The sequence below is a fragment of the Empidonax traillii genome, unplaced genomic scaffold, assembly GCF_003031625.1.
Source record: "Empidonax traillii isolate 1590-97213 ecotype Southwest subspecies unplaced genomic scaffold, ASM303162v1 scaffold655:size661012, whole genome shotgun sequence".
NCBI classification, from domain to species: domain Eukaryota; kingdom Metazoa; phylum Chordata; class Aves; order Passeriformes; family Tyrannidae; genus Empidonax; species Empidonax traillii.
This window is the reverse complement of record NW_020955848.1, coordinates 399,309-425,879: the sequence shown is the minus strand read 5'-3', so window position 1 is coordinate 425,879 and position 26,571 is coordinate 399,309. Positions and strand designations below refer to the sequence as shown.

Sequence of the window (26,571 nt, the reverse complement as noted above, 5' to 3'; positions counted from 1 at the left end):
ACCCAAACTCTTCCCTGTGAACATACTTGTAACTGGAACGTGTTTCTTTATTTAAACAGCAAACTGACCAAGGTTTTAAGAACATATGTGGACAATGCTGAGAAGAGTGGGATCACTGATCAGCTCTTCAAAGCCATGAAAGCCTTGGAATACATCTTCAAGTTCATAGTCCGGTCCAGGATATTGTTCAATCAGTAAGTACAGCAAATCCTAAAACCTCCTGTAATCCCAGTATTGCTCAGGAAGTGGCCAAACGTTATAATGCCACAGTTAAAGCTGCTCAGAAATATCTGAAGTTGTGGTCATTTATTTCAGGAGGTTTTTCCCCCTGAGCAAGGCAGGTTCCCTGAACACAGACAGGTGTTTTAAGTAGCAGTGGACTGGTAAAATCACCATAGTTTATGTCTCTGAATGACTAAAGCTTGTCATTATTTGAGGGAAAGTTCTGTTACTGTATTGTGTTTTCTACACAAATGTTAAAGGAGTTATAAACCAAGCTGATGATATATTCAGCCTCTCTTAGATTGAGTCCTTTTACTACTTGTTAGCCATGGTAACAACCTTATTACAGGGGATTTATGTAGAGCTCTTGAGTTACCATCTCCACCAACCTTCCTCTAATTTAGAGATTGTAATTTATTTCTAGAGGAGTCCTGCTGTGAGATTCATAAAATACTGAATGTCACTTACACTGTTGCAGGTCCCACAAATCACTTTAAAACAGAAAAAAAAAAAAAAAAAAAAGGGAAAAAAAAAATAATTACCTCTTGCTGCAGATTAGATTTACAGACAATATGACCCTCTGGAACACTGGCTGTGGGATTTCCTTGTGTGAAGCACTAATTCACAGCTCTTTAGTGTTGGGAAGACTCAGCTCTCAATGCCAAGGGATTAATCAGCAAAATTACTGAATGCTGAACGACACCGTGATTTGTTCTGCTGGAGGATTAAAGTCCTGCCTGGGGTGTGTGATTTGGAGTGATTGCAATGCAGGAGCGTGGCAGTGGGCTGAGATATCACTGGGGTTCTGCTGAGGAATCAAAGTGAGCAGGCTGAATCTTTTATTAAAAAATGTTGCGTATTTTTAACCTGAGGAATACGGTGGTGGACTGAATATATGGAGCATTTTAGCAGTGGAGCTGCAGTTCTGGATAAAAACATAGGAGCCTTGTTCGTCTGGTTCAAGGCTGGTGGCACCTCTGTTTGTTCAGGATATCAAGGTTTATAAAGGCAAAATATTACAAGTGACCTTTAGAAATATCTTTATTTGATTTCCTCAGCAATGATCCCAGTGGTTATGATGTGTTTACAACAGTCTTAAGATTTTGGAGGCAGCGCTAGAAGGGCCAACTTGGTGTAATCCTGGTCCTCTCAGAGCTGCAGAGTTTTTGTGCATTGCAAGTATATTAAATAAAAAACTGTTATTAACTGACAGCAGAAACACATTTGTGACTACCTTGTTTGTTTTCATTACAACTTCCTTTTTGAAAGGCAGAGCTTTTTGTCTGAAGCCCTTTGATTTATTGGACTGTCAAGTTTAGTTACTCTTTGTATTGGTATTAGTTTCACCTCTCTAATCTGTTCAGGGGGACAGTGAAATCCATTATTGAAATTGGGAGTTAACAAGTTATTTGTCCTGCATAACCCCCAGTTTTAGCCTAAAAGGGGAATAGGAGTTTGCACAGCAAAATAACACCATTTAGTGTTGTTTTCCTCTTTTTTTTCCTGTAGCACTCATTTCCTCTGTGGCCTGGTTAAATAGCCTTTTTTTTAACATCTGAGGCTCCCAAAGGTTTCTGAACACAGCATTAAAAATGATACACGTTGGTTTGAGTGTAGAGCAGCAAGAACATTCTGACCTGTGGGTTTATCCTTAGAAAAGCCTCTTTCCCGCTGTGATTTGTGATCCATCAGGATGTAGCTTCAGATGGGATGTTGGGAAGGAATCCTTCCCTGTGAAGGTGGGGAGGCCCTGGCACAGGTTGCCCAGAGAAGCTGTGGCTGCCCCTGGATCTCTGGAAGTGTCCAAGGCCAGGTTGGGTGGGGCTTGGAGCGACCTGGGCTAGTGGAAGGTGTCCCTGCCCGTGGCAGGGGGTGGGACTGGATGGGCTTTGAGGTCCCTTCCAACCCAAACCAGTCTGAGATTCAGTGATCTTGAAACGTGAGGAAATTGTACAGTGATTGTTTCTAGAAAACCCTGGGTGTGGTTGATGCTCTTTGGGAGCTGCAGAGCACACTCAGGGCCTTCCTGCTGGGTTTAATTCCAGAATAAAATGGAGGAAAATAGAGGGGAATTGAACTTTTACTGGGAGCTGCTATAGTGAGTCTTGATGTAAAGGGATTGAGGGGATTCAGGGAGAGAGCCAGTGGAACCAGGGATGGCTTTGGAAAAGCCCAGTTGTTGTTGGATGAAACTCTTGGAAGCAACTGAAGCTGACTGGGTGAGTAGGGGGTTTTAGTTGGGGAAGGAGTCATAGAATCATGGAGTGGTTTGGGCTGGAAGGGGCCTTAAAGCCTATCCAGTTTCACCCCCTGCCATGGGCAAGGACACCTTCCACTAGCCCAGGTTGCTCCAATCCAGCCTGGCACTGAAATTCTGTCTGATGTTTATAAACACTCCTGCTTAGATTTGATCTGGACTCCATATCCCTTTTTGTTGTGGTCATGTTAAGTCTGTGTAACCCTGACACAGATGAGTCATACACAGTGCCACAAGAGAGGATTAAGTTTTAAAATATTGATGTGGAGCTGGTGGTCTTCTCCCCTTTCCACTGAGAGTTATCTCATCCTACACCTGAAGCAGAGATAAATCTGCATTTAAAATGCTCAGAGAGTTTCAGGAACACTCATTCCTGTGCTGTATCAAGCCAGTGGACCAAGGTCTTCAGCCTGGCTGTATATTTTGTGTTGTTGGTGTTGTTCAGTCATCTCTGGGCAGTTTTGATCCCCCTGAAAGCATCTGACAGAAAGAGAGGGCTCTCTGTGGGCAGATGAGCTCTGAAGGTTCCTGCCTGAAGGCACAGGGACCTGCCTTGTGAGCTTGAGCTCTGGATTAGTCATTCCTCTTGTCAGCTGCACTGACTGTTTGGGAAAACTGAGCCTGAAATTAATGGTGGAACACAATTTAACTTCAGTGCTTCCACTCTCCCACTGCTGCCTGGGCTCCTGGAACTGGGGCACTGCTGAGGGATTCACCACCACTTGAAGGCTGAAACAACAGTACTGGATGGGGTATTTTACCATGGGAAGCTTTAAAATAAAAATCTGTTGCTCTGTTGTGGAAAAAAAACCTTAATTTTGATTCAGTGAAGAAACTTGTAGAAATGTGACACAACAAATGGTCATCTGTCACTTGGACAGAGTTTTTTTAAAAATGGGTTTCCACTGTGGTTGGGTTGTGCTTATGAAACCTAATTCTTTTTCAGGCTTTATGAGAACAAAGGAGAAGAAGCATTCAGGGAGTCTCTGCTGCAGCTCTTCAAGTCCATCAATGAGATGATGAGCAGCAACTCTGATCAGACTGTCATAGTGAAGGTTTGTACTTCCCACAGCTGCATCTTGGCTTTACTTTTGCATCCCAAACCACAGCTGGGCAGTTGATGAAGTACATGCTTGTATTTTCTGCTCAGAAGCTGATTTTACCTCAAACATGGTTAATTCTTGGTCCTTCTAATGAAGGGTTTGGGACTATATAAAGTACTTCCAAGTAAGTCCTTCCAATCCTAGAACCATTTAGGTTGGAGAAGACTTCTAAGATCATCAAGTCCAACATTTCACTGCTGCCAAATACTTTTCTTTTTAAAAGAGAACTTAGTTAAGGGTTAAATGACATTTGATTTACCTTAATGTTAAGGCTGTACAAGTGATTTTTAAAGCATTACCTTTAAGATGCTGATGACAACATAGATCCTCTTATGCACTTATTTATGTCTGAGGCTGTTCCAGAACTGCAGTTTAGTATCTTAAGCCCTGGTACACATTTTAAATGGATCATCAGTAGGGAGTCAAGAGTGCATACCTCATCCCTCTTCTTGTGTCCCTTTTAACCAGCATCTGCTTTCAGTAAGATTGACTGGCTCATGGAATTGGGAATGTGCTCTCTGACCTCAAATGGATGTTGATACCGAAGAGCAGAATCGCTGAATTGTGGGACTGGTAGATCTTTGTATCCAGAGGAGTCTGGATACAAAAGTTAGTGGATCTTTTTCATCATGGAGAAGTACAGAGAGTGTCACAAACGTGTGTTTGATGAGCTACACCTTGAACTTCTCCACGTGGCTCCAAGTAGAATTTAGAACAAGATGAAACCCTTGACCCAACCCTGCTGAATCAGTTGAAAGATGATCAGAAAGGGACTAAGAACTGAGGGAGAATTTGGGGATAGTTTGATTCCTCCTGCTCAGGCGTGCAGGGGTTGCAGAGAGAGAGAGAGAGAGACAGTGGGAAAGTGCTGTGCCAGTGCAAGAGGTTCCTCCTGAAGGGAGCTGGGAGAAGTAGAGCAGGAAAACTCCTGAGTCAAAGCCCCCAGTCCTTTGTAGGCGAGCACACGCAGGGCTGGGGCTGGTGAAGCCCTGCTGAGCACACAGCAAAGAGAGGGGGTGGGGATAAAGCAGCTGAGTTGGAATGTTTGAGGCAGAGAGGCTGAGACTGTATCATCTGATAGCAAAATCAGGGATATTACACGTTCCCAGAAAGCTGTATTTTCATTTCATTGACGAAGCGTTTTGCCCTGAATGGAAATGGGGAAGTTGGAGGCGGCGGCTCCGAGTTTGCCGTCGGGGGTTTTACAAATAAGATGCTTTCAGATTGTGAGAATGGGATGTAATATTTATTATTCTGAAGCCTGTTGGCAGGGCCTGCTTCAGGAAGGCAGATGAACATGGGCTTTTTTTTTCCCTCTTTTAACAATTTATAGCTTGGGGGGGGGGAAAAAATACCCTAAAAAATGGATTTGGTTGTGTTCACCTGAAATGCAGGAAGAAAAACTTCCTGGCAAAGGCTGGAGCCCTGGCACTGCGGTGTGCTGGTTCATGTTCAGGACTCTGCAGACTTGGGCAGAGCACATCTCCTGAAGCACTGACAGATGAGGAGTCAGTGTGGAGTTGAAGTGCACTTGAGGATGCCTTTCAGAAGCCTTGACAACCTTTCATTCAGTATTCATTGCTTTCATCTCCTTTGGACTCTAATTACTTCGCTCTTAGAACGCATCATTGTTAGTATTGGCTTTTTACAGCTCGTGAAATTGCTTTTATTATGTTCAGGTATCCACTGAAGGACTTCAGCTTGTGCAGTAATGAGAAACGTGTGGTTCTGTTACAGAGAATAAAACTACTGAAAAGGTGGATAAACGTGGGTTTTTTGAGAGAGGGTGAGTGTGGATTCTGTGAGTCCTGCCTGGCAAAGCTGCTGGAGTGCTGGGAGGTGTCAGTGTGAAGTGGACATGACATTAGAGGCTTCACTCAGCATCGCTGTCGTGGCTGCAGTGGGTACCTCAGGACTGTGCTCAGGTGGACCTCCCAGCACTGAGGGGGCTCCAGTGAGAGCTGGGGGGCAGACAAATGTCAGGAAGAGGAAATAAATCCCTCTGTGATGCTCTGCTTGGAGCTGGCAGTTGGAGTTTGGGCAGGACACCTTGTAGTCATCAGTGGCTGCTCTCCAAGGGCATCAGATCCATGTGCAGTGGCAGGGAAAGCAGCGGGGTTTTGGATGTGAGCCAGAGGGATGAGGAGGAGATGGCAGGGCTGTCATCTTGTTGTCAGCCTTGGTGCATCCTCTTCCTGCATGCCAGGTGCTGCTCTGGTGTCCATAGCCCAGGAAGGGGTTTGAGGGGTACAGAGGACCAGGACAGGGAATGGTGAACCTTCCTGGCAGGTGAGACACTCCTTTCCTGCACTGTGGGATTCATTGGGCAGTTTAAAGGGATCAAAAGAATTTTTAATCTTTTCTGAAGGTGGTTGTTACAGGGGGTTGTGGAGGCATCTCCATGGCCAGTGCTGGGCTGAGCAAAACAGGGAATGTGTGTGAGGGCTGATCCAAGAGCTGGAGCCCCTCTGCTCTGGAACCAGGCTGGGAGAGCTGGGGGTGTTCACCTGGAGAAGAAAAGGCTCCAGAGAGACCTGAAAACCCCTTCCAGGGCCTGAAGGGGCTCCAGGAGAGCTGGAGAGGGACTTGGGACAAGGGCCTGGAGGGACAGGACACAGGGAATGGCTTCCCACTGCAAGAGGGCAGGGATAGATGGGATATCGGAAAGGAATTCCTGACTGTGAGGGTGGGCAGGCCCTGGCACAGGTTGCCCAGAGAAGCTGTGGCTGTCCCTGGATCCCTGGAAGTGTCCAAGGCCAGGTTGGACGGGGCTTGGAGCAACCTGGGCTAGTGGAAGGTGTCCTTGCCTGTGGCAGGGGGTGGCACTGGATGATCTTTAAGGTCCCTTCCAACCCAAACCATTCTGGAATTCTGGGATACTCTGCTGAAGTTTTAGAGAAAGCTGCTGAAGATAAGCAGATAATTCCCAGTGCCTGAGTTGTGCAGGAAGATCAGCAGATCCAGCTGGAGCAGTTTTAAGCTTTTTTCCACCATTTTTTTAATATAAATATATATAGAGGAAGCTAAATATTATATACAAAATAAGTCTGTTTGGGGGGATAAGAAGTTGCAAAGAACCCACACAGAAAATGAAAGTGCTTCACATTAAAGGAAACAGACACTTGATTCCCACACTGCACTGTTCCTGTCCCTCCTTACAAAAACCGGGATCTGTCTCCCTAGTTTATCAACATGAAGCAAGAGCTGGCATGGGAAAAGTTTCCTTGAGATGTTCACAGCTTTTCTCTTTGGGTGGATATTCTGGGGTTTTGTTTTGTTGGGTTTTTGTTTTGCTATCTGTAGGAGAGTGGCCTTCAAGCTGACACCAAATGACTGACTGCAGGCTTGGGTTCTTAGCAAGAATTCCTCTTTATCTATTCAAATATTTTATGTCCTTGTGGAAACTGGGTTGTTCCTGACTGTAGCTGACTTAATATTTTGCATTTAAATTGCCTTTTTTTGTTTGTTTTTTTTTTTTTTTTAATTTGAATTTTTCAAGGCTTTGGGTACCTCTAAAATAAAGGTTTTCCCAAAAAAAGAAAACTCTCTGAATTGTACAAGGGTTTAAGGTTGTGAAGCATAAAACAGAGACTTGGAATTTGTACCTCTCTTAGGATTATGGATGTTCATAAATTCGCAGGGGAGAATTTATAGGGGTTTGTATATATATATATATATAAGTGTATGTAAACATTGTTAAAGGGGCATTTTAAATTTGAGTGGTATGATTTCAGCTACGTATTTTTATATTAAACAGGTAAAATTCCATGTATTTTTGGAACATGATTTGAGCAGAGCTTTACTAGCACTTAAACTTCTTCTGGCACTTTACCACCATTTATACCTCCTACCCCTTTTACTCTTTATAGGCTTAAAAATGGTGGAATTGAAACGTTGAGGTGCAAGAATGACTAAACCCCACTTTCATTCCAGGCTATAAAGGCAGCAGTAATCAGTCCTGTAGGTTTGAATTTGAGAAGGTGGAATGGTATAAATGACAGTGTTCAGAACAACACAGAGTTTGTTTTTTGTAGTTAAATAAATATAATTATTTGGGGGTTTTTTTTGGTGTATCGGTGGTGGCTGCAGTAGGGACAGGCATTTCAGGACTGCCTTTGACACCTGATTTTTTAAGATATTCAGTTGTCCAAAGTGGAGAGGGAAATTCCAACAGTGATTTGAGCTGACAGATATTTTGATTGTCCTCCTAATAAAATTTTCCTTGCATGCTGAGTGGCAGAGGGCTGCAGTTACAGCTTGAGAAGGGGAGATTACACCTAATTTCTCAAACACCAGTTTGATTTTAAGAGTTCCTTGCTGAAATAAGATGTGCAGCAGTTGGGCTGTGCATGTATTTTTAATGGTAGGGAGCCTTCCTGGCTTTATTCCTGTTTTCTGCTAATTGGTGCGTGATAATTATTCCCTAACTTTTTGCTGTTGGAGCATGAGCTCAGCTTTGAGCCTGTTCAGGATGACTGGGAAGGCACAGGCTGGGAGCTGGTTCTTTAAATGAAATACATCACAAACTTCTGAGGTACCTGGGAAGAAAACAAGACACTGCAGGGCTTTTTCAATGGGTTGGGTACTTCATAATCATCGTTAAAAATTAGTTGAATAATAGAATACAATCATGGGCTGAGTTTTCTGTGTCTTTTAGAACCTTTCTGGGGAAATATTTCTGGAAGATGTTTACTTATTGTTGTGCTTTGAGGTGTTTTACACTGAATTCTGTGCCAGAGGTGCTGGTTGTGAATCAATAACTGGGATGAAAAGTGGTTTAGTTGGTGGAATAACTGCTAGAGATGGAGGCAACTCAAAAATAGCATTTAGGTGTCCCTGGGTATTGTTTCATCCACTGACTGGGCTTTATTTGGCTTTAATAGATTTAGGGTTTAATGGAAGACCATCTTGTGTAGAGAGAAGGTGCTTTGTGTTGAGTAACACAAAAGGTGACAATTAACATTAAAATAATGTTCAAATGGAGCCTGGTGAAACAAATTTATTGCTTTGTCAAACAAAAGAGTTCTTAAAGAATGCACTGCATTTGGCAGAGATGTTGTGCTTAATTTTGAGCCCAGGCATTGCTGGTGGAAATGAATGACTTTGGAAAATGACAGTTTTAAATGAAGAATTTGGGCTTTTATGGAGTACAAAGAGAGGAACATAAACCCCAGACAAAACCTGGGATGTATTTTTTTAGAGTACATTTTGTTTAATCCTTTGCAAATGTCACTTGTTCAATCTAATGACAACCTTAAGTTACTATTGCTGTTTTTTTTTTTTTAACAGTTACTGCCAAGAAGCTTTTGTGACTGTTTTTTGTCATTCCTTTTTATAAGTATTTTTGATAATCTAATAAATAAATGAAGCTTACTCTTATTTTCTGTAGTTAAAATCTGCAGGAGTCAAAGTGGAGGTTTTTGAGTGTCCCCCCACCAAAAAAAAAAAAAAATTGCAAAAGAAAATTAATTTCAGAATAAAGATAAATAAATCAGATCAACTTCTAAATCTGAGCCATGTGCTGGTTTTCCTCTTGGTAGATCCCACTTTTCACCCATTTTTGTCTCATTAAACCTGGCTGGAACTGAACTGTCAGCAAGAGCTGTGGGTGGTGCAGTGGATCCTTCACTGATGTTCAGAGGGGCCGCTCTGAATTTTGGGAATAAAACCTCCATTGCACTCGATCTTTATTTATCTATTTATTTTGGAATTCTTACCCTGTCTGAAGGTTTTGTTTTGTGTTTTTTTTTTTGTTTTTCTCCCAACTAATGTTTATAAACAGTTCCTTCAGCACAAATTGTTATTTCACTGAAGGAGTTTGGGAAAACACAATTAGCCCTTAAGTCGTTATAAACCCATCAATGAATTTATCTCAAAGGTTGCAAAAGGGGTGGCTGTGATGATTCAAGGGAACAAGTCGCAATTATTAATTCCGTGCAACGATTAAAGCCTGGGAATTGTCATCCCCTGCATTGGCTGTGCAGGGAACTGTGGCCATCAATTATTGCTTAATTTATTCTGTTGAAGGGCAAAGGTTTTTTGGCTTTTGGGGCCCTTGTAATTTTCGCTTGGTGAGTTTTATTTCTTGGCACACTTAATTGGCTTTTTTTTATAGTTCAGGCTGGGTATAACTCCCTTCATACCCAGATCTGACCAACCACACACTCACAAATTATCCATTAATTCCCCCCCTTTAGGGGGGGAATTAATGGATAATTTGTGAGTGTGTGGTTGGGAGAGGGAATAAAATTATGTATCCAACCCATTGGATTTACTGCCATGTCCTTGCTGACGTCACGCAGGGCCACGTGAATCCCATCCTGGGAAGGAAAATCAAATTCCAATAACACCCCCACAGCCAATACAACACTGAGCACCTACGAGGAAATTTTAACTCAGGGGAAAAATATATCCATTATTCACACAATACCCCCGTCTTCTCCTTCTGCCTTCTCTCCTTTTCATCCTTCCCCCTTTTTGCTGCTTTGTTTGCAGTGGAAAATTAATGAGTTTGTAACTCGAGAAGGGTGGCGATGATTTGTCGCTTGTTTCCCACGAAGGGAGAAGCCCCCCTTCAGGCAGTCAAATTTTTATTGCAGCCCAGCTTGAAACTATGTGTAATTATTGACTGTGTGTGTGAGGCTGAGAGGTTTCCAGCTTTGTATGTTCCATCTTGTGTGATCGCAGGGAAATTGCTGCAAAAACCTGTTGGATTAAAAATTGAGGTCCTCCAATTATTGAGGGTTGTTTGTTTGTTTGTTTGTTTTTTTTTTCTAATGCTGTTTGGAATATTCAAATGCAGGCATCGCTGTGTAACTGTGATGATTTTGTCTCAGTTTGCCATGTGCCTCTTTCAGAAATGAGGAATTTGAGCCTTTGTCCGGTGCTGATCGAGGGTGGAAAGTAATTAATTAAAGTGGGGGGAAAAAACACCCAACCAAAGTACAACAAAACAGATGCTCGTTTGCTTTCTCTTGATCTTATTTGAAAAGGCAAGAACAAGTTTTTTTAATGTTTTGAATTTCATATTCCTCATTTCTGTATTCCAGTATCCTGGGAATAACCAGCATTGCCACTGAGCTGCTCCTAATAAAAAAAAAAATAAAAATCTTCTTTGAGCTGCAGCTGTAACAGAGTAAAATCCACAGCGAGAGCTGCTCTTTCCATGATTTAACACCAACAAAAAGGTATTTTAGGAGCCCTTTGGATTAGGCAGATAAAGGTTTAATCACGGACCTGCAGCGCCTCGTTGCCTGATCATCTTATCACATAATTGAGCCGCTTTAGGTGGGAAATAAAGAAACACCCTTCCATAATTTTCTTTTAAATTTTAAGAACTGAACTTCCATTGGTCTGTCCAGAAAGTAGAGCCGAAGTTGCTGCTGATTGTTGTAACTTCAGGGTGCTGTAAACAGTGTTTTACCCCCCGGTTATTCACTTGCAGCCCTCAAAGCGTTAATATTTACTCCTCTGCCGGCGCGGTGGGAAATTTTAATTCCAGGCATAAAAACGTCAAAGCTCGAAAATTTTAATTCGAGATTATAAAAACGCCAAGCTCCCCCCCCCTTTTTTTTTTTTTAGGATGTGTTACTAAACATTTATCGCTACACGCGTTTGAATGATAAGCAAATAAACCCCCGGCGCGCTGAGCGAGGTTTATAACTGGTCATTAGAACCCTCATCCATCACAACACACCAGCCTGCACATAATGGCCCCATTTGCATAATTACAGTTCTGAACCCGATTTGGGAGCGGGGAAGGAGTCCTTTAGGCATCCGTGGGAATGTTGGAGGAGCGAGCCTGACAGCTCCTGGGAGGAAGAAGAACAGGAGCGCTCGGGAATTCGAAGCCCAGCCCGTGGACAGGTTGGGTTTGCTCTTTGAGAAGCGGTCACCAGCCTTGCTGGCTGCTTGAAGTTCTCCAGCAATTGACTTCTTGCGTCCAAGAACTGTGGAATTTGGTTGAAAATTCCCGGGCTCGCGGCAGGAAAATGTTATTTCAAAACAGATGAGTGGTTTTGTACGTGCGAGGCAACAGCCGCAGCTTCTCTGGGCAGCCTGTGCCAGGGCATCACCACCCTCCCAGACAAGAATTCCTTCCCAGTATCCCATCTCTCCCTGCCCTCTGGCAGTGGGAAGCCATTCCCCCTTGTCCTGTCCCTCCATGCCTTGTCCCCAGTCCCTCTCCAGCTCTCCTGGAGCCCCTTTAGGCCCTGGAAGGGGCTCTAAATTCTCTCCAGAACCTTCTCTTGTCCAGGTGAACCCCCCCAGCTCTCCCAGCCTGGCTCCAGCCCTGGGAGCATCTCCATGGCCTCCTCTGGCCCCTGTGTGGGGAATGAATCATTCCCCCTTTTTGAGGCAAAAAATACATCTTTAATCAAACTGTTTGATTTTTATCAACCAAATGCAAAGCTTATTGTGTAAGTCTGGCTCTCGTGGTTTATATTTGAATTACTGTGGGTTTTTCCTTAGTCTGGTGCTCAGTGCACCCAAGAAATTAAGGAAAGTCACTACAAATATGAAACCACCCCACCCCCCAAACTTTATCTCTTTGAAATGACTGTGCAGACCAAGTGATTTTTATCTGGAATATTTCATTCACTGTTCTTTAACCCAAAGTGTATTCTGACATACTTGCATGAAATTGCTGGGCAGGAATTTTTAACTGCTGGATTTTTTTTTGCTCTCAGTGCTTGTAACACAATGTCTGCTCTAGAAATAAATAAACACCGACTAATTGTTCCTAAAACGTGGAAAGACAAAATGAGTTAAAATTACTACAAAGAGTTAAGAAATTAAACATCTGTTTGCATCTTCTGAATTCTTTGTGAAATCCTGTGCTGTGAAATGGAGGGACCGCTGCAAGTTCAAGGGGAAAATTAGGAAGGGCTGCAGTTCCACGAGTGGCTACCAAGAATTTTCTGCAGGGAAAGATGATAATTATGCCTTTTTGCTTAATTTTTGAGTAGTGGAGTGAAAATTAAACCCAAACAACTACAGCCTGGCTGGGGAAGGGGGTGGGAAGGTGCCGTGCAGAAGTTGGGGATAAAGGGATTAGGGAAACCAAAAGGGATCTGTAACATGTTGGAAGGAGCTTTTAAGTCCCTAATTTTAATTTTGGTGTAAGTTGTCAGTTTTCCCAGCTCACAAACCTTTCATGGCTCTTTCTTCTTTGAAATGTGTTAAACTTAGGAGTTTAATTTCCCTTGATTTTCAGTTTTGGTGATTTACCCCCAAAAATACGCTTGAGGCCAAACCACAGGGGTTCAGTGAAACCAAAGCAGCCAACTCAGATGTGGATTCTCTTCTTGCAGTCAGACATTAATTTCAGTCTTTTTTTTAATTATTTGTTTTTGTTTTTTTTTTTAGGGGGCAGCACTGAAATACTTGCCAGCTATTGTCAACGATGTGAAATTAGTGTTTGATCCAAAGGAGCTCAGGTGAGTGGAGTTAATTAAATGTGTAATGTGAATTTCATATAGATCTTTATTTTTTAATATATAGTTATCTCTCTCTCTCTCTCTCTAATACAGTCATCTGAGAAGTTTCATCACTTTGGTTTTATACCCTATTTTTTTTTTCCTTGCAAACAATTCTAAGGCTACACAGAGTCTGTTTTTAAAGTATGACATCAGAGTTTGACAAATGTTTGAGAAACTTTGCAGTACAACATGACACAGCAGGAATTATCAATCAGGCAGCTGCCATCAAAGCTCTTAAACTGCACCACGAAGCTCTTTCAAGTATAAATTTAACATAAATAATAGAATAGTAAATAATTCAGTCAGCCCTGTTGCTGGATCAATGTTTTCAGTAGCTCATAAACACAAGAATATTGTTAGTAAATAAAAAGGATAATGAGATGTTTAACAAAAAAAAAATGGAGAAAACAAATAAAAACTCTTATTTCAGGAGAACCTTTAACTTAAAGAGACAAAAAGATTTATCTTTCATGTGTTATTACAAGGCATTTAAATTGAATGAAACCCTTTTTTGATCTTAATTGATTGTCTGGTCTTATTTCTGTGGTCTGATATGTCAACATGAGGAAAAGAAAGGTAAAGTAGAAATGAAATAGATAAGTATAATCTCAGTCTAACATTTCAGTGGCCTGAGGAGCCTGGCATTTAGATTCTGCTTGCCTGTCAACTGTGTTACATGTCCATTTGTGCCTCCTCTGGGCCTGGGAAGTACATTTTTGTGGAGTTTCTGGATGAAATAATAACTTTGGTTTGTGATAGCAAAAGTACTGGGAAAATAAAGCAAGTGAAAGTACCAGGACTTGGCCTGTTTTACCTGAGCTACAGTTCTTCTGTGCTGTTACAAATCCAAATTACAGTTAAATACTGAGAGGATTTCAATTGAGATTGAATTAGAAGGGAAGGCTCTACAGGAAAACGAAAAAAACTCAAGATTTTAGCAAGGGATGCAGAATTACTGAAAAGTCTTCTCAGTGTTCTGTGGGAGCTCAGCTGATGAGTGTGATGGTACCTCATCCTAAAATGTGTGTGCTCCTGGGTTTTATTTGCTTCTTTATTTTTGTTGTTGGTAGCTTGTAAGGTGAATTAGCACTTGTTAATTTTTGGTGTGTATAATCAGGGTTGAAGGCAAGCACAGGCAATTAAAATTAGAAGTCTGAAATGTGGGAGAAGGGTGTAAAACTGGAGGAGGAGGGGAGGGAGCAGAAGAAAAGGCATCAAAACCCAAACAAATGTATTGAAGACAGTTCACGTTTCTCTGACTCTCCTGACTCTTCTACTTCTCCAAAACACTGAATTTTTCAAAACTATGAAGTTGTGTATCTTATCCTTTATTGATAGGTGGTTTTTAAGTATTTTTGAAAGGAGTTTCACGTGTTTTTCCCTCTCCCTGTGTGTGCAGCAAGCTCTTCACTGAGTTCATCCTCAACGTCCCCGTCAGCCGCCTCACCATCCAGAAGCTCTACTGCCTGATCGAGATCGTCCACAGTGACCTGTTCACTCAGCACGGTGAGTAGGGCCCGTGTCACCACCAACCTGGGGCTTTGGTCGGTGTCCCCAGACCTTCCTGCCCTCACAGTGGGGTCTGGAACACTTTAGGGGTGTTCCATTAAGAGTTGAAATCACGGTTTGTGTTGGAAGGGACCTTAAAGCCCATCTCGATCCACCCTTTGCCCTGGGCAGGGACACCTCCCACTGGACCAGGTTGCTCCAAGCCCTGTCCAGCCTGAACGTGAGGAAATGCCAACTGACACTGCAGGTGACAGATCATAAAAGAACTGAAAGCAGCAACTTGGGATTTGTTATTTTAAAAAGGCACTAAACAACCACGTCCTTGGCCTCTGTTGTGGCTTTAACTGCCATGGGTTTTATCAAAACTATTAATTCAGCTTTCGTGCTCAGTGAAGTTGTGTGGAGGAAATGGAGGTTTTTGATGTGCTCCGTGTCTGAAGCATCGTGTTCTCCCTTGAAGATGTTCCCTGGCTGAAGTAAAACAACACATAAACCTTCCACAGTGTGCTGTTCATCCATGGTTTTGTTGTTTTCCCCATCCCTGCCTTGTTATTTTCTGCTTTTCCATTAGCGGGCCAGTTCAAGCACTTTGTCCTACAGATTTCCTCATTTAGGGTGAAACCTTTTATTCTCTTCCTGCCTGAGTGCAGATACCTAACCAAGTGTTTGTGTGCTGTCAGGGGGAGTTAACGAGGGAGCAGAGGACATTTGGAGGGATGCTTTGAGGAGGAAAGCTGGGATGCAAAATGCTGATAAACTTTTCTGGTTCCAATTTAAAGAAATATTCTCGGTGGTTCAGCTTTTTACTGGACTTACACCAGCTCAGGTGGCGATGAGGCGAGAATGAAGCTGAAAAACAGAGTCTACCAGTTGTGTCACCACCTACCTGTTGCTTGAGAGTATGGAAATTTGGCAGAAACGGCAGGTCCAAACTGGACCATCTTCACTCTTGAGATCTTTTGAAATTATTCAACCCATAAGGGCTGGATTTGGAAGGATAAAAAGGAGGAATGCAGATGGATTTGCTGCTGTCAGGGCCTGGGTAAAATGGCACTGGTGTCTCCGAGACAATGATTCCTCCTGCAGATCTGCACATCAGTGTTACTGCTTTGATTCATTAAGTCTCAGCTCTCTCTCTCTCTCTCTCTGTGTAATTGTCCCTTCTCCTGGCTGTTCTTAGGTTGCAATGATTTTTGGGGCAGAAATCAGTAATAAAAGATATAATTCTTTGCTGTCCTGGGTAGGAGGAAATTGAGATAACTGAGATGAAACAAGAAATTATGACTATAAAAGACACTCCTAAGAAAGGCACACTGTGCATTTACCACACTAATCTCTGAGTTCCATTTTTCAACCAGTTTAATTTTGAGGTGGAAGGAGAAGTTGTGTGTGGCTGCTTTGTGATTTTACCCTGACTCACACTCAGCTGGTGAGGGTGCAGTGAATGGTGTAGTCCAACATTACTGAGCTCCTGAGAAATGTAAATGCATCTGTTTTGATGGGAAGGTGATTAATCTGAACTCAGGCCAGGTTTGCTGACAGAGCAGAGCTGTTTAATGGCTGATAGATCTTATCAGGAGGCTCCTGACAGGGGTTTTCCTGTCACTCACTGTTCAAAAGGCCTTAAATCTGATGTGCTGCAGTTGGGTTGTGATGGGGATTCCAGGCACACCTATTAACCCAAACCATTCAGGGATTCCACAGTCTTCATGGATGTCTGAGGGGCTTTTTGTGTGTCAGTAAACAAATTATTTTTTAAAAAGCTTTTCTTGTCACTGGTATCATGGAATGAGAGTGGTTTGGGTTGGAAGGGACCTTGAAACCCTTCCAGCCCACCCCCCTTCCACTATCCCAGGTTGTTCCAAGTCAAGGGCACCTTTCATAAACACTAAAATTCACTTGAAAATAAATTAACCCCCTTGGCCACAGCCCTTTTTAAATTTAGCTTCTTTTCTCTCTTGCTCTGTGGGTTGAGTTCATGACTAAAATGCAGTTGACTGCCTCTCCTCCTTCCCATTGATCCAGTAATTCCAAACTGATAGGGAATGCTTTCCTGTGAGTAGTCAACTAATCCTGTATCCTGTTGCAGAAATGAGGTTTTCTTTGCTAAAAGCCATATGCTCTACAGGGTTGTGGAATTGATGGAGGGCTGGCAGATGTACAGAAAATTTCATCAGTGTATTTCTGGTGGAGAGAAATGCTCTAATTCTGTGCTTTGAGAGGTCAAGGGAGACTTATTTGTGTCTCCAGAGGAATTAAAATCCAAAAATACACGAATTTGGGAAGCTTGGAGGATTTGGGGGTGAGAGGGGTGGGCGTGTGAAACAGTTTGCTGAAGGATGAGGCTTGAAGGATGAGAAGTGATGGATGATTCAGTGGGAATTCTGAGCAGTTTGGGACCTGGGATGAGAATGGACTGTGTATCTTTAAAAAAAAAAAAAAAGGATGTAAAATCCAGTTTTAAAATTTGTTTTATCTCTCTGTATTTATAAACATAAATGTGAATATGTAATAGTTATAGACAACAATTACATGTTTCCATATAGAAGTAAATGCGTGTGTAAATAGGTGACATATATATAAAATAACCATCTAAATGAGTGTGGCACAGTTTCATAAAAACCTAATGCATATTTTCAGTTCTACGCATGTAAGTGCTCGTGGTTGGGAGTTAAATGAAGTGTCTTATCCTTGCAAACATCAAGATTTTGGATTGTGTAAATAGTGATTTGTCTGATTTGTTTTGTCCTATAGAGTTGTTTGGATTCTCTGCTGCTTTGTTTTCCAAATGACTTCCAGCTGATTACCAAGTGAGCTGTGGAGTTGCTGTTGTCTAAAAATGAAAATCTAGGGATTTCTCCATGAGGAAATTTAGTCTATTAAATATTAGTAGGCAGCAGATTGCATTTATAAGAGTTCTTATTGTTTAATTATGACTAAAATTACATCTCTGTTTCCACACTGTGTAGTGAAGTTACTGAGCACAGGTCTAATTTTTTTGGCCGCTAAATGAACCATAAAATAAAGAAATGCATTTGTCAGTGTCCTCCAAAAGAGATGCATTTCAATTGACACAAATTTATGGCCTGTATTTACCTTCAGCACAGTCCCTGTGTCGGTGCAGTCTGTGCCTGGCTGCTCCTAAGCTGATGATTCCTCCTGAGCATCCTTTTTATGAAGATGAATATTTGATTCCCACTGCACATTTCCCTGCCATTAATTAATCACCTGTGCAGTGGAACACATGTGGGGTGGTGGTTGTCTGTAATGATTGTGCATCACACCCATGAGCTCCTCCAGAGCTGCCTTGGGAGCGGGAGAAGAATGTTCTGGACTGTCCGTTTCTCAAGGTTGCCCATTGATCAGGGCTGGGAGGGGGTTGTACTTTCTCCTCTGTACTTCCAGGTAATCAACAGGCAGTTGATCAACTCCATGTTTTATAGAGCAGTTTATGGCAAAGATGAAAGTCTTGTGTCCTCGTCGAGGCCGTTTCCACAGCACTGGATTGGCTGAAAAATCAGAGCATCGTGGAAGGGTTTGGGTTGGAAGGGACCTTAAAGACCATCCAGTTCCACCCCCTTCCACTATGCCACGTTGTTCCAAGCCCTGTCCAACCTGGTCTTGGGCACTTCCAGGGATGGGGCAGCCACAGCTTCTCCGGGCAACCTTATTCCTTACCTGCCCAGATGCTGAGTATCATGGATGGAATTACCTTTTGATTTTAGGCCTGGCTTTCCCACTGGCAATATTTATTCCTTTTTACCCACTTCACAGTAACCTCTGTATCAGTGTTTTTTCCTTACAGTGAAAGTTCCACTGGTGATTTGTGTGCCGTGTAATCTGCAGAAAGGTTTCACAGATTTGATGCTTGCAGGGTTCTCTGTGGGTGTCTGTTGGTTTGTGGGTTGGTTTGTTAGTTCTTAAAAAGGATTTTTCAGAATCATAGAATTGGTGAGGTTGGAAAAGACATTTAGGATCATCAAGTCCAGCTGTCACCATGTTCACTGCTAATTGTATCCTCAAGTGCCACATCCACATGGCTTTTAGATCCCTCCAGGGATGGGGACTCCCTGGGGCCTCCAGACAAGGCTGGACAACCCTTTCCAGGAAGGAATTTTCCCTAATATTCAACCTGACCCTCCCCTGGCACAGCCTGAGACCTTTTCCCCTTGTCCTGTCCCTTGTTCCCTGGGAGCAGAGCCCAATCCCCCCCTGGCTCCCCCCTCCTGTCAGGGAGTTGCAGAGCCAGAAGGTCCCCCCTGAGCCTCCTTTTCTCCAGGCTGAGCCCCCCCAGCTCCCTCAGCTGCTCTTCCTCAGACTGGAATCTTTCTCTCAAGTGCCCAGCACGCCTCGATAAAACACTTGGGTTTATTCCCGTTTTATAACCAGCAGGTGCTCCCAGTGGATGCAGAGGTGGGAACTGAGGAGCCTTCTCAAGTCCAGCCGAGGGAACTGAGTGTTTTGTGTGGGTTGTGTAACTCCAGACAAAGCACTGTGACAAATCAATTAGTGTTCCCTTTCTCAGAAATTCGAGCTGAATCCCTTCCCCATTGATCGGAGCTGACTCCAGGCAGTCCAGCTCAGAGGTGACCCAGCTGCAGCTCTGCCTTCTTCATGCTGCAGATATTAAATTGATCTTTGCCCTCTCTAAGTGGGGCTTAGCAGGGACGTGAAACACTCTCAAACATCTAATTAGGGGCCTTTTGGGTTACTAAAGATTGATTCACCTCTCAGGCTTTGCAAAGGCATGTTCTGAGCAATAGGACAGTGGGTTCTCCCTCTCCCCCTCCCCTGCTCTGTGGAGTTTTGCTTAATCTGCTCTTCTCTTTCCATGTCAGTCCAAGTCCAAGGGAACAGCTTAGATTGAGGTTTTACAAATGCAGAGGTGCAAGGTTGACATCACTGAACCAGGCCATTCCTTGGGCTGTCATTTATGTGGGTGATTAGTAATTAATTTAGACCTGGTGATTCTGTGAAAGAACAATCTGAGCACTTGAAGCAAGGAAGGGGATGTTTTGTGGATAGGAGCGAGTGGTCAAAGGCTGGAGCCGTTCAGAGGCAGAAGTTTCTAAGGTGAAGGGAGGTTTTGGTTGAAAAGCAGGTGGCTGGAAATCTGGAATTTACCTTTTTTCCTGATTTTTGTACCTTACACTAGCACTGAAGCGCATTGAGGCAGCTGAAAGCTGTGTGTGTAACCTCCTGTTCTGTGTGCAGACTGCAGGGAAATCTTGCTGCCAACCATGACAGACCAGCTCAAGTATCACTTGGAAAGACAAGAAGATTTGGAGGCTTGCTGCCAGTTGCTGAGTAACATCCTGGAAGTGCTGTACAAGAAAGACGTGGTGAGTATTGCACTGTGATGATCAGCACTCAGATGATGTTAGTAACATGAATTGAGCAGGTAACTGCTGATGACTTGGATCAGACAGTGAATAAGGAGATATTTTTAGGAGTTCAGCCTTCCCCTTACGTGGTGTGTGGCCTCTGCCAGGTGGAAAACGTTTTGTTTTGCTGTTTTGTTTTTGTCTTCCCCCATGAGCATTTTGGGAAATGTGCTTTGAGATGTATTGTCCCTGACATGGTACACAGGCATGCAGCATGTGTAAAAGTCCCTTTTTTTTTTTTTTTTGCATAATAGTTCCTTTTTTGCCTTCTCTTGAATTCAGCTAACACACAAATATTGGTGCTTTGCTGGAGAGCTGCAGTGATTTGATGCTCTCTTAAAATTTGGGCTGCTGCCTGAGCCTTCATCCCTGGGTGGAATCAAACACTAATTCAGTTGGAAAGGACCTCGGGGGTCAGCCACTCACATCATATCTGGCATCTCATTTAGCTGTGTTTTTTGGGGTTGCTCTGATTCTGTTGCTGTTTTGAAGTGGCTCTGTGTGACTGCACACTCCTGGCTGCAGGACCAGTACCTGTGTGTATTTGTACTGGTGAGGGCCCAGTCTTCAAATACATTTTTCAAATACAAAGTAAAAGATGGGAGTAGAACTCATCTGTTTCTTCCTCCTGGTTGTGTTTTTGACCTCGGGTTTTGCCCAACATCCTGCCTGAGGTTTCTGGGCTTCTCCTTAAAAGCTGGTTGCACTAAATATTTCATTTTCAACTCTTTCAAAAATAGAGGTAGGTTGCCCCTAATACAGAAACACTGATTTGAAACAACTGACTGAAATGGGCAGTTCCTTAATGAAAGTTTTACTTTGCTTTTCTCTTTTAATTGAGCTGCTGCAGAACAGCCCCCTCCTGATTTGGTGATGCCTGGGGGGTTTTGATGTTGGGAAAAGGACTGGGGGAAAAGAAAATTAATAGGTAACTTCATGTCATAGGCTTTGCTGTGTTTCCAGGGACCTGCTTTTCATTGAAATTGTACCAGTACGTGTTAATTTATCAGTAACACGTGTTAATAAAATAAGACTTTGTTGAAGTGGGAGACCTAATTTTCCGCTTTTGATGAACAGCAAGCGATGTTTTGATTAATTTTCGCAGGACAGGTGGGTTTAGAGTTCAGTTGTGTTGGTGTCTGTTGTATGTAGCTACCACTAATTTATTTCTCCTTCCTTAGGGGCCCACACAGAGGCATGTGCAGATAATCATGGAGAACCTGCTGAGGACGGTGAACAGAACAGTCATTTCCATGGGCCGCGATTCCGAGCTCATCGTAAGTGTCTCCTGATGGAAACTTAAACACCTCTGTCACAGCTTGGGGAACCTGCCTGTAATAGGATTTAAATCCCAGCTGACCCAGAGCAATCAAAACCTCCTGTAGCTGTCTGTGTGCTCAGGAAGCTGGAAAACACTGGCTGCTCACTTTGCCGGGGTTGACACAGGGAACTGTGAGAAAAAAGAGACTTGAAAAGTATCCGTGGGCAGGTGGCGAGCCAGATCTGAGAGATCTGTGTTCACCAAGATGATGGATTATTGGCAATTAGTCAGCTGAGAAGGGTGGAAATGAGAGACTTGGCTGTTTGTTGCTGCTTTACAAACATTTACATGCCTTTTTTGACTGAGCTAACCAAGCTGGCAGTATTCAGATTATTCAAGAATAGAATTATTATATCTGAATTATTCTGTTCTGAATACCTACAGCAGGGACTGATAACAGCCACATAGCTGTCTTACCACTGTGATTTTAGAACCTGACACTTTAATTTTTCAACTGCTAATTAATTAATACTGGTCTAAATAACAAATAGGATGGTGAGGCCTGTTGGTGTCTAAAATGGGGATAGATGTGAGTGTGGGTTTGGGAGTGTCACTGTGTATTTCCCTTTATCTTACATTCTCCCTTTGGTGTCTGCATCTGGCAAGTGGTACATGCAGGAAACTGGTCCAGGTGGCCCAGATGTGTGATCTGTCTGAGCCCTCGTCCCTCTGTTCTGCATCCCTTTGGTCCAGTTTGGTTCAAAACTCTGATTTCTTTCTTAGAGAGGAGTTAACTCTTAGATCTGAGTCCTTCAGCAACTTGGTTTTTTGATCTCCCCGTTCCTTTCCAATTTAAATTCTCTGTGTAACTGCACACAGTGATATGTGACTTTTTAGGAGGCTCTGTGTCCTCAGAACCTTTTATTTACCTGCTGCTGCCTCTCTGCTTGGCCCAAGGTGGTGCCTGTGCTGTCAAAGGTGCTGCACTTGAATTTTGTCTCCAGTTCACCATCCACTGACTTATTTTTGGCCTTCCACTTTTATCACTTTGGTTTCCAACAGCAGGTTTGGTTGTAAGAAAGAGATAATGGGTCAACAGGCCCATTGCTGGAGTGAGAAATCATAGAATCCCAGAATGGTTTGGGTTGGAAAGGACCTTAAATACCATCCCCTTCCACCCCCTGCCACAGGCAGGGACACCTTCCACTAGCCCAGGTTGCCCCAAACCCCATCCAACCTGGCCTTGGACACTCCCAGGGATTGGGAATCCAAAACCTCTCTGGGCAAATGGTTCCAAGCAGATCATTCTTCCAGAATATTCCAGTGCTGGGACTCAGTAGGAGTGAGAGGAAGGCGAAAGACGTGTGTGTTTTATTTTAACTTCTTCAGCTTCGGTTCGAATGTGAATTAATTATTGTTTTGATGAACATGATTCAAATGGCATTCAGAAGTGTTAATGATGCCTTTTGCAGTTACCACGTTCGATCTGAAAACTTGTGGCTGTGTTTTAATTAAGTACATTTGTATTAAAAATATCCCCGGTGCTGGTGAGCACAGCCTGGGATCCCTTCCATCTGCAGCCTCTGTAATTAGTTAATGAGGACTAACAGGAAGGGGATTTTCAAGGAGTGCTTTCTCCTAACTCAGAATTCAGCCTGTTGCTGAAAGGAGGCCCCTGTGAGTAACCAGTAACAACTTCTTTTTGTGGTGTCAGCAGAACAGGAAGAGTAAAATGTGTAATAATCATAATTAGGAAGCATAACCCGACCTCCCTTGGATCAGATTTGGGTTGAAATGATGCACTGACTCTTCTTTTTTTAGTTTTACCTGGAATTACCCATCCAGGAAGAGTAAGGGGAAGGAATTCTAAAAATAAAAGATTTAGAGGCAAAGTTCAAATAATGACAACCTTTTTTAGAAGAAGTAAAATACAGGACATAACAGTTGGTTTCTTCTATAAATCTAGTTGTNAGGAAGAGTAAAATGTGTAATAATCATAATTAGGAAGCATAACCCGACCTCCCTTGGATCAGATTTGGGTTGAAATGATGCACTGACTCTTCTTTTTTTAGTTTTACCTGGAATTACCCATCCAGGAAGAGTAAGGGGAAGGAATTCTAAAAATAAAAGATTTAGAGGCAAAGTTCAAATAATGACAACTTTTTTTAGAAGAAGTAAAATACAGGACATAACAGTTGGTTTCTTCTATAAATCTAGTTGTGTTGGTGTCCTAAAGCTGCATGTTTTCTCCTTGAAAAAAATCCAAAACCTGATGTTGCATAATCCAGTTTGTGAGCAGTGGAGGAATGTCAAGAATTTAAGTGCTCAAGTGACAGTGTCTGATGACAGGAGGTGCCTTTCCTAGAGTGTTGAACTGGAAGATTCTCCAACAGTTTCCTTTGACCTTGCACATTTGTTTTTTTTTGCAATCCTTAAATGTAAGTTCCTGCATAAAATAAGCTGGTTTTGTCATGTACCTTCAGAAGAGAATTACCTTGAATTAATGTAGACCAGCTGCAAGGAGAAAAACTAGATATTAAATTGATAGTTTAAAATCTGATTTGACCATAATTTTGGTAGTAGGAGAATTTTTAATCCTCATTGTTTTGGACTCTCTGGAAGCCTCGGTGGTGATTTTTACTCGATCCGTTTGCTGAGCAGAAGGTTCTGTGTTATTTTATATTTGTTATAGATGTATTTATTCTATTATTTAGTGGCAGTAGGAGCAGGATGCAGGCTGTGGGTGCTGAGCTGTCCCCTGCAAGGTTGCTGCTCAAAGCTGCCTGTTTGAGGTTAATTCTGCTCCTGCCTCGAGCTGCTCCTGCTCCTGGCGCATTGAGAAGTCACCTTGAACAAAATCATGTCTTTCTTACTGGAGAACATGTTGCCTGAAGAGAAAAGTAAATTGAGCCAAGTTCCTTCAGCCTCTGGAAGGAGGATTTTAAACTGTCTCTTCCCTTACCCCTTTTGAAGGATGTTGGGTTCCAGCATTGTTCAGTGTGAGGCAATAATTGTCCTCCTTCAATAAATCAGGGCTGACCAGCCACGATGGTGGGTCCAAAGGGAATCCTGGCTGCTCCCACCTCCTCCTGGTCAGCAGCTTGGAATGGGCTTCATTTACAAAACCAAGACAACTGAGGTAGTTCCTGAAGAATTTAATTTAAAAAGGAAATTGCCTGGTCTAGTGAAAGGTGTCCCTTTGGAACTGGATGAGCTTTGGAGTTCTCTTCCGACCCAAAATGCTCGTGGTTCGGTGACCCTGGGATGTCCAGGTGGGGTTTTTGGATTCCTCTGTGTAGTTTCTGGAAGATACTCAGTTGGCAGTGATTGTAGTGAACAGACAGCCTTGATTCCTTTGTGTGATGGAACAGATCAAATTCCATTTTGATACAGAAAAAAATGGAGCTTGTGGATGGAAGAGCAAAGAGGGCTCTGAGAGGTTGTGGACTCCCCAACCCTGGAATTGTCCAAAGCCAGGTTGGAGCAGCCTGGGCTAGTGGAAGGTGTCCCTGCCCATGGCAGGGGGTGGGACTGGGTGGGATTTGAGGTGCCTCCCAACCCAAACCATCCCATGGCTCTGGGATTCAATACCCAAAGCAATCTGGGATTTCCACTCCCAGGATTCAGTCCTGGAGAACAGGCTCTGAACACGTAGTGGGTCTGTGGGGAACAAAGTCAGTGTGAAAACCTCCTGAGATCAGGGGAAAAAGAAATCCTATTTTGGATGTTCTTGGGATGTGTGAGTAGGAAGCAGTGAGACAGGGGAGGACTTGACGGCTTTACTGATGGGTGGAGTGTTTCCCGTGTTGCTTCTTTCCCTCCTTCTACACTTGAGGACAAGGATATGATGAAACGAGGACAGAAATGGAGCAGAAATCATCAGAAAATAAAGAAAGAGATGCAGAAGCCATCTGAGGTCCATGTGCAGGAGGTGTAGAGGTGGCCCTTGGTGACAGTGAAGGTCTGTGGGATTAAGGTGACCCCTTAATGAGTGGAGAATGTGGCTCTGATGGGGGGAGTGACTTTGGGACAGATAATCAGTCAATCCAGGACAGTGATGGATTGTCCATCTCCTGGCACCTTCCAGGCTGGAGGCCTTTCTGAAAGGCAGTAAAATACAAATCTCTATAAAATATGAATTATTGAGGGTCACAGGAGAGAGTTCTGGGGCTACAGTTATTTAGGATTTGAAGCTGTTTGTAAATGAATCTTTCTGTGCCTTAAAACCTGTCCAGCTCAGGGTTAATGGATTCCAAAATGTTGATGAGAACTTCATTTTCCTCACTGCAAAAAAATGTGAAAATACTTTGTTTTCTTGAGTCACATGTTTTCTTCTCTTTCAAAATCATTTGAAATTACATCTTGCAAACTGAATTTCACAGGAAGTGAAGTGGGATTTGGATGATGACTGCGCTTTTTGGTTTTGGTTGTCAAACCTTCAGGGATGCAGTGATGGGTCGGGACCATTCCCTACCAACATTCATGGGAAGAAGCTGCATCCTCCTGAACAAATGGCCAGGGAATTTGTAGCTCTTCCCCTTATTTTAATGAACCACAGATGGGTTTTGGGGTTGCTGAGATATGAAAGTTTTTTCGTGCAGTTCCTTTCATTCTCTCAGATCGTGTTGGTGGATTTTCAGTGGCGATCCAGTAGAATTCCAGTAGTGATGTATACTGTGTGCTGCTGCCCAGGTCCTAAAGAACTGGGATAATCTACCAGCAGAGTGGAAAGTCCATGAAAAATGACCCTATTTGATTTGAAAAAGTAATTAACCTTTAAGCCATCGAGTGAAATTAAAGGCAGGGGTGGTAGTTTTGCATCTCAAGCAAGAAAAAGCAAACACTTTGTACCCACAGTAGGATTTTCCAGTTTTAATCACGATTTTTTTTTTTACTTTATCCTGGATTTTTTTTTAAATATTTTTTTACAGTGATTTTTTTTTTAACCTTTAAGAAACCAAGGGCTACTCACAGGGGGTGATGATTCCTCAGAGCTCTAAACCAAAGGGTGGAACTGTTGCTTCGTGGAAATTACGGACTCAAATCGCAAGGGGATGTAAAATCACCGCAGGATTTATTGGCTAAAAAGTATTTGGAAGCAGGAAATGGGGGAAGTGCAGATAGAAAAACCAGTGTGTGAAGTGCAGGGGGCCTGTCAGTGAATCCAGCAAAGCCACACTGAAAGTAAAAACCGCATTTTCCTTGTCGTAACCTCAGAGATCTTCTACGGGAGGGTGAGAAAACAGCCTTGTCAGTCGCATTTAACTAAAAGCTCTAAAGAATTAGGGTTGGGTTTTTTTTTTTTGTGGTTTTTTTTTTTTTTTTTTTTTTTTTTTTTTTTTTTTTTTTTTTT

At 42.8% G+C, this 26,571-nt stretch overlaps 1 protein-coding gene across 2 annotated transcripts in view; it reads left to right on the top strand.

Moving 5' to 3' along the window:
• The window catches only part of DOCK1 (dedicator of cytokinesis 1), a 264,003-nt gene that overhangs the window by 58,314 nt on the left and 179,118 nt on the right, over window positions 1-26,571 (top strand). For both annotated transcript variants that reach the window (XM_027899291.1, XM_027899290.1), the window contains exons 22-27: window positions 60-194; window positions 3,426-3,534; window positions 12,952-13,022; window positions 14,464-14,570; window positions 19,788-19,915; window positions 21,139-21,234. In XM_027899291.1, coding sequence (XP_027755092.1) covers window positions 60-194; window positions 3,426-3,534; window positions 12,952-13,022; window positions 14,464-14,570; window positions 19,788-19,915; window positions 21,139-21,234 — 646 coding nt within the window. The remainder of the gene's footprint in view (window positions 1-59; window positions 195-3,425; window positions 3,535-12,951; window positions 13,023-14,463; window positions 14,571-19,787; window positions 19,916-21,138; window positions 21,235-26,571) is intronic.